Genomic DNA, 8583 nt, shown 5'->3' with positions numbered 1-8583 from the left:
ATGTTCTTTGTCTTGTGCTTAAAAAACCCCAAGCTTTATAGCAGCAAATAACATTTTACTAACTGGCATAACAAACTTGATGGGGTTTTTTCATTATGAATGTGTTCTAATTATTTTAAAAATCAATTACTTTTGTTGTTTAGTATTATTTGGGTTTAGCAGGAAAATGTAGCTATCCAACTATTTACAGGACTGTTAATAAAGGATTATGTAGTTTTAATTTTACTCTTTCAGCCTCTCCCTTATATTCTGTATTCTCTACATAAATACATGACTGCTTTATTTTAGTTCCAGTACTGCCAACTCCTACAATATTATTTTTGCTCATGGCTTCTGGTGCTTTTCTTTATATCCCAAATGTTAGAATCATGCATGATTTATCTTCTTAAACAATGTTCTTGTCCTCAGTGTTACAGAGGAAACCTGAAAAGGTCAAGCAAACCATCAGCTTCAGGAAGCTCAAAGACAAAAAAGAAGTAAACCTTACTATTGCATTATTTTCTCAAATACGATACCTCTAAGGCACTTACGCTTTTTTAAGAACTGGATCCTTCCTTGTGAAGAGATTTTGAAATAATGTAATTCTTTTACCAAACCAAAAGCATAATTAAATGCTTTTGATAAATCATAGAATTAATCCAGAACATCTCACTTCAACAACAAAAAAAGTCCTTTTTCTTCACTTCTTGCATATACCACAGTTATTTAAGTACCATAGAGCAGCAAAAGCAGATACCCATGCCTTTTTTTTATCCCTCCTAAAAGCTATGAAAAACATTTTTCTTCAGTAAAATGGTTTATATCTCATGTCATACTTGTCTTTTTCATTGGAAGATTTATGCTTTTTCTATACAACTTAGCAAAAACATGTTGGAAACTTACTGTGAATCCTGAACTATAACTTTAAAACAACACTGAGAAGTATATCATCATACCAACAGCCCTGTATAGCATAACTGCTTTGCAGGAAGGAAACAGGAAATATGGATTGTGGAGGGGAAAAAAGTATAAAATGGAAGATGTTCATAAGAACTTTTCTATAGCACATGCTTTCCCTCAATCTTGATAAGGTTAATTTTTTACTGTTTCTTAACTTCACCCTCCAGAGGACAAATCCTTTGCCTAAGTGAATCATTGTAGTTGAAACCGCACAATGAACTAACGATATCTGAAATATTTTTTGAAGTCTTACTCTCTCAATTTTTTTTTAATGGGAACTGGTAACAGTGAAAGAATCTTGCAAATAATTTTGAAGTGATTTTAACAAAAGGAGAAATTGCTTCACAGACTTATGACACAGCATCTACAGTAACTGATGATGTGGCACAAAACTTTTTTTTTTTTTTTTAACTGGCAAATCAGAAGAGGGGCTAAGGCTATTATTTTGCTTTGCCTTCCCACAAGGCTCCTCACCACAAAATATGGCTTAGAGATCTTTTGTTCCCCGAGCTGTGTTAGGCTATTTCTTAGATGATTTCACCAGCACAGTAACTTGCTGCCCTCTACAACTTGAGCTTCAGAGACTTCCAAAGAGTAAGTTTTCTTGATAAGCAGGAATAAAATGAACCAGTTGTGTTATTTTTGTAGTTAAGTGTGATTCATGCATGTTATATAATTTTCAGCTTTCAGCTAGTAAACTGCTTACAAATACAGTTACTAAGCTTTGAGTTTATTACAGATGGTAGAGAATCATGCTTTTAAGATTTTCTATTTTCTTTCAACTTTGTAAGTATGCAGTTTATCATATAATGTGCATCTGACTTGCTTCCCCCATTATCAAGTTTCACCTGACATGATTCTTTGTTTTAAAGCTAGCTAAGTTCTTAGAAATATTTCATGAAGAAGTATTAGTATCTCAGTGCTTTGAGACATGACTTGTAAGCCTGGCAGGACAGTTACCATTCTACCAAAAATGCACTCAACTACAGCCAAGGTGTAAAAAAAAAAAAATCCCCCCAAATACCAGCTCCTCTCTCTCTCCATAAAACCAGCAAGAGACTTTGGTACCTATTATTTATCATTCCATCTGAAGTGATGATAGTTCTCTTTACATTGTCTACCTGGCAAGTGCATCAATCGCATGAAGGCCTAAGTAAGCTTTTTCCTCAGACTGAGCAGGACTTTCCTGAGTTGTTCCTCCTGGTTTCTAAGGACTATTGTGGCACTGAGAACCAAAATTATTAACTGGAAATTCTGTGACACCAGTAGGAGTGCTAAGAGAATACAACCAGAAGGTGAAGCTGAAGTTCTGGACTGAAACTAAGAGGGAGTAACAGGAATCAAAAGGAAACAAAGAACATGAAATAGTGATGGGGGACAGAATGTGTGAGGATCTGTTCACAAAAAAACAGAATTAAATCACAGGATTTAGAGACAGATTTTATGTAGGTAGACAACACCAGGTCTGACTAGAAGTTAGAAATATGGTAATAAGGTATTCTCCCAGTATATACTGCCTGAAATCTGAAAACCAATTAATTCCTCCTGAAGCACAGTATTGCTTCTCAACTCAGCGTCTGCATAGTTTACCAGCATAGCGCATTTATACAATGCTTGTAGTACAAAGCTGCTCTCTGTGTAGACATATTTCTGCCATTTACTTAGATTAGCTCAGACATCTGATGATGCTGTAGGGATATGGAGACCCTGGCTTTGCTGAGGACTTACAGCAGGCTTCCAAACAACTGACTCCATCCAAACCAGTTTTTAAGATTTTAATCAGTTATGAAACTTGATTAAAGGAGCATTCAAATACAAAGGATACAAAGTTAGAAATGCAAGTCAAACAATACCACAAATCATTTCACCCAGCCATTGTCACACACAGGCTGTGTGCAACACAGGAAGATTACAAGGATGTATTAAATTCCATGATTGTTACTACTTTTTTTCTTAGAATTCCCTCTTTCTTTAGTTCAATTTGTAGAATACATCATGCATTAGGAATTAATCACCACTATGAAGCATAGGAAATTAGCATTTGTAAGTCTCATCTCCTTTGATTCATTGTTTGGTAAAAAAAAAAATTAAGAACATCAAGAAAACAAAGAAGAGTGCCCTAATCAAGAAACATGAATGCCATTATAAAAAAAACTGAGAATATCTGCTTTCCCTGCCTCAGGGTTGCCACACTATACTGGGCGAAGTCTCTTAAAATTTTGCATGATTTATGCACTTTGACCTGCAATGTTACATTTTGACTCATCTGTTGTTTAAGCTGAACAGCTTGACATGATTCACAACTCTAATTCTGCCAAATGATAGGGTTCCTCTGACTACGCTCTAAAATGTTAGTCTGGCTTTGAGCATCAGAAATTTGACGTGCAAAATTATTTGTTTTTCACAACATCAGTATTTCACCTCAGAAGGGTACTTTGAAGGTAAATTAGTTCATCTCTCTAATGAACATATGATTACAGAAGCATAGGAAGACTATAAAGAAAACTTTTTATCAATGAAGATTTTACATGATGTGCAGTACACAATGGTTGAATTGTATTTGGTTTAATTAAATGACAGGAACAGAAAAATTAAATTATCACCATTAATGCATTGTACTGCCAGCCATGTTTTGCAGAAAATAATAGAACAACAACATAAAATGCCACAGAACATACAATGCCATGTAAATTTCTATTTTACATAAAATACAAAGTAATCTATTTCACTGTTCTATTTATAGAAACAATGCTGCAATTACCTCACCTTAGTTGAGAATATATATTTTTAACAAAAATAAATTTGTTTAAAAACAAGGACAAACAGACACAAGCCATGGCTTGGATGCTTAGTAAGCTTAGAAGCAAATTTCTTCACAAGTAACTTGGGTTATTTAGAGAGATGCTTGAAGATTTTCAAGGCTCGCCCAGACAAAGTCTAAGCTGATCTAAACTACTGTTGGAGATGGAAACACTTGGAGCTCCAGGCTGGACTACATGATCGCCAAAAGTCCCTTCCAAACAACACTTCTATGATTCTATGATATTGACCACGCCCCATTTGTGCAGTACAAGTTCATAGTGAGAATAACTAATACATTTGCAAAAAAAGTTTTCATCTTGACAGAGTTTAATAAAGCTAGCTATGTTTTTCCAAAGGTCTGAGGAAGAAACATTGCTCAGGAATTCCATCTGCACCCATTTAAAACTGACTTGTAAGGCTGATGCTTAAATCTATTATACTGGAAAGAATGCAACACCTCAGATGTCCAATACAAGCCCCAGACTATACCACTTCATGTAAAAAGTCCTTTTGCAACTTCTCTGTAATAAGTTAAAGTGAGAAAGGAATGAAGACTGGGATTTTTTTCTACTCCCAACTGTTAAGGTATCCTTCAGTAACAGGCACAGCAGTTAGAAAGCTGTTCCGTGTTTGCAGTCAGACAAGAAAACTTACGTTTACTTCAAGGATGGTGTATTTGTTTATGGCTGTTTTCTTGAAAGATACAGATTAAAACTTGTTTTTGCCAACAATGTCGCTGACAGTGTTGCCAAAAAAATGTATTATTCGACTTTATTTTATATTGCTTCTTCTTAAAACTGAAACTTATATGTGATTTATGACTATCTAATAAACTTATTTTTCCCTCTCATCAACAGGATACAAGATACAAATTTAAATATGGGGATTCTGAGCCAGCTATCAATCATTCACCTCCTCTGGGCTGCTATGGTCTTTTGTCAATACGAAGACTATGATTTTGAGGATGAATATGATGAGGAGCCAGATCATCAACAGCCGTATTATATTAATCCAAATACACAAGCTGAAGTTCCCCGCTTTCCTTTTCCAGTTGAGTGCGCCAGAGAATGCTTTTGTCCACCAGCTTTTCCGTTATCAATGTACTGCGATCATCGTAAACTTAAGACAATACCAAATATCCCTAGTCACGTCCAACAACTTTATCTGCAAAATAATGATATTGAAGCTGTGCCTGCAGGACCATTCACTAATGCTACCTTCTTAAGAGAAATTAACCTCAGCCACAACAAAATTAAATTTCATATGATTGACCATGGTGTTTTTGCCAAACTTTCAAACTTAGTGCAACTTCATTTACAACATAATGAATTAGAAGAATTTCCATTCTCACTCCCCAGCTCTCTAGAGAGACTCCTCCTTGGTTTCAATAAGATTTCTCAGTTATCTGGAAATGCATTGGAAGGATTACCTAACATAACCATGCTTGACCTTTGCAATAACTTTCTTGACGACTCAGTACTCAAAGGAAAACCCTTTTCAAACATGAAAAATTTAATGCAGCTCAATTTATGCAACAACAAATTACAGACTATGCCTCCTGATCTACCATCGTCACTTATGTATCTCTCTCTTGAAAATAACTCCGTTTCTTATATTCCAGAAAACTATTTCAACAGACTTCCAAAAATCACTGCTCTAAGAATGTCCCACAATAACCTGCAGAACATTCCACGCAACACCTTTAATCTACCTAACCTTCTAGAACTTAATCTTGGACATAACAAATTGAAACAAGTATTCTATATTCCAAGAAGTTTGCAGCATTTGTATATTGAAGACAACGACATTGAAAGTATGTTGATGGTTGTAATTCTTTAAAAGCAAAAAACTCGGTGGATTTTGGGAGGGATTGTGGGAGGGGGCGAGTTCAGCATATTTTCCATCCAGAATTAAGAACAACTAGCCTAGATCAAAAACTGTCAGAAACATCTCATTTTTTGCGTCCTTGGTTTCAAGGACCTGCCACCTTACAGTTTCTCAGTTAGGTCACGTATAAACCAAACACAGAATCCAGCAGTCATCCAGATTTGCATGCTGTTCAAGAGGTACTCTAATGACCTTTGGAGAGAGGTGAGCTTTAGCCATTAGTGTTCTGAACTAACCAGTTAATGTGGCACTCACCCAGAATTCATACACACTGTACTTCTCAGGAGCAAATGCAGCTATGTAGCTTTTGATCAGCTTACAATGCAGGAAGAATATCATCCCATCTTCTTCAAGATGCAGTGTAAACACATCCTTGGTTAGCTGAGACCAAACCGGTGAAATCAGAAAAGATTTTATTTTTGCACCTTACCCCTAATTTGCAACGTTTTGTAAAAGTTAATACCAGTTTTTCATGTAACAAGCTAAAACCTTTTTGAAAATTGCTTCTGATCAAGTAATTAATAAAAACATACAGGGAAAAGGAATTATGAAAATATTCCATCACATAAAATAGTAATTACAAATTGTAGTGGTAGTCATATTTATTTTTTTCTTTAACCTACAACCTTATACTTTGCAAACCCCAAAATTGTTATCACTGTCATTTACAAAACTGATTTGAAACGCAGGGAAGAATTATATTAATACCGTGCACCGCAAAAATATTTTCCATTTTAAATTTCAAAACGTAAGTTTCACTTTCACAATAGGTCTTAAATATAACTATTTTCTGTATGTTAATTAATATTTTTCTCTCTCTTACAGTCATAAATGTTACTTTGATGTGTCCATCTATTGATCCGTTGAACACCAACCAATTAACCTATATACGGGTGGACCAAAATAAGCTTACGATTCCAATAAGCCACTATGCATTCTTTTGCTTCCCTCACATTCAAGCCATTTATTATGGTGAACAAAATGTTAATGTCAACAAGTCAACTCAGCTAAGAATACCAGTGTTTCGACGATTTTTAACAGCAGAAGAATACGATGAAGCAGAAGACGATCACGAAACACATGATCATGAAACTGAAGAAGATCGTGAAGCAGAAGACAACTACTTCCATCCTTACTTTCAGTGAAGTAATTATTGCCAATGAGTATACATGGAAACTTTTCCTTAGTTGTGGGGTATTAATATCCATTTTAGAACAGTTGGATAGTTTGGGACATTTAAGATACATCTATAAAGTGGAGATAGGATTTTAGTGTAGGTAAATGTCCTATTATTGCTGTAGTAAAAAACATCACTAGGAGCAAAGAGCACTCAGCTCAGCATTAGATAGCAGTCTGATATATAACCTGGGTTGATGATGTCCACCCATCCTTGGGTGGGCAGCCTAAGCTGAAGAAAATTGACCTGAGAAAGCCTCTACGTTCTAAAGTAATCCAACTTGCAAAATGACTACAATACAAATCAATGTCATGCTCAATAGGAACAAGTGGATAAGGCCAAAAATCTGTCCAGCTATACATCCTGACAGCAGTAGACATTCTACTGACAGCAGTAGAAAATAGACACATTAGAGAAAAGAATAGGAGGATAAGATCACAAAAATACTTCCACAAGGTTCCTCCACATCTTCCAGAAATACAGATGTTTCTTCTTCCAATTTCTAATCGGACAGGAAAATCACGAACTTTGAGTTTCAAATCTTCCTCATATTATGTTTGCAGTGTCCTGCCAAGGTTTATTATAATATTTACTTCTCAGCTTGTACCTCAACTATCTCAACTCTTTCAAAGGAGATTTTAGCTGATTAGCAATATAGGCAATAAACGACCTTTCGTCAAAGGGCTTAGGATCCAGGGAAAAGGATATGCATTAATACAACTGAACCATTAGTATCTACATTTTACCTGTGCTTTAGTCCATATTATTTCAGAAGGCATCTAAAAATGTAATACAATCTTTATTAGAATTGTTCATCAAGTAGAACAGGTACAAATAGTAGCATTCCAGTTTTTTTAAGTTATTAATTTAAACTATCCCTCTGCATAGCTAATACCAATTAGCTATATTCTGCTTCAAAGTAGAACAAAAATTGCTTTAAGCAATCAATCGAAAAGTACTATATGCTGTTTGAGCTATGCAAAGTTTTTTATCATGTCTTATGCCTAGAAACAGATCCAAATAGCTACAGGGTAAGATAATACTATAGGGCACTTTACCGCTTTTGTTTTATTAGGTTCTTTATTTTTCAGCACTTTTTTCCTGATAAATGTTTGTTAGCAGTGAGGAAGAATCACCATTTTCAACAAGAAAAACAGACGAATGCGAGAAATAAAAGCATACATCATACTACCAATTTTACATTATACTTTAAGTGTGGAAAACAAAAAAGGCTATATAAAATTATGCGAGCAAATTTGTATTAGAATTTCTAAGAAGTTTCAGACAGGTTTGGTTTTTTCTTTTACAATTTCAGTTATTTTTTGAAGCCCATCTTAGTATATTTTGGTTTCTGACATAACAACTAAAATATTAACAAAATGAAAACATTTAATGATACCTTTTTTTAATGGAAAGAAATTCCTCATAAGCCCATGAATATAACCTTTAAGAACATATATAGTCTTTAAGAACAATTGGTTGTAAAAATTTGTGGATAGAAAATTTATTATATCATTATTAAGTTGTGGGTCTGAGGTCAACTAACTCAAGAAAACTATTCTTTCTCTCCTTCCCTGTTTTCTTATCTACTTTCTGATATAATATTCATGGCAAAATATTTTATGGTCGCCCCACAAATTTACAGTGCAGCCGAATTTATCTTCCTCATTTATCGACCTCACGTACCTCTGGCTTCATGAAGGAGGAATATATGTATGTATTCATTACTTTATTTAAATAATCTTATCAAAAATGTATGTACATTAGAGACACATAAA

At 34.6% G+C, this 8583-nt stretch overlaps 1 protein-coding gene across 1 annotated transcript; it reads left to right on the top strand.

Moving 5' to 3' along the window:
• The first annotated feature begins 4620 nt into the window (after positions 1-4620).
• Positions 4621-6773, top strand: OMD (osteomodulin). The gene is made up of 2 exons (XM_009587319.1): positions 4621-5554; positions 6454-6773. The coding sequence occupies exons 1-2, from the start codon at positions 4621-4623 to the stop codon at positions 6771-6773; spliced, it is 1254 nt and encodes a 417-aa protein (XP_009585614.1).
• Positions 6774-8583: the final 1810 nt, after the last annotated feature.

Source organism: Fulmarus glacialis, unplaced genomic scaffold, assembly GCF_000690835.1.
Source record: "Fulmarus glacialis isolate BGI_N327 unplaced genomic scaffold, ASM69083v1 scaffold48141, whole genome shotgun sequence".
Taxonomy (NCBI): domain Eukaryota; kingdom Metazoa; phylum Chordata; class Aves; order Procellariiformes; family Procellariidae; genus Fulmarus; species Fulmarus glacialis.
Note: the sequence above shows the minus strand (reverse complement) of the source record. Positions and strands in the feature narration are given on the sequence as shown.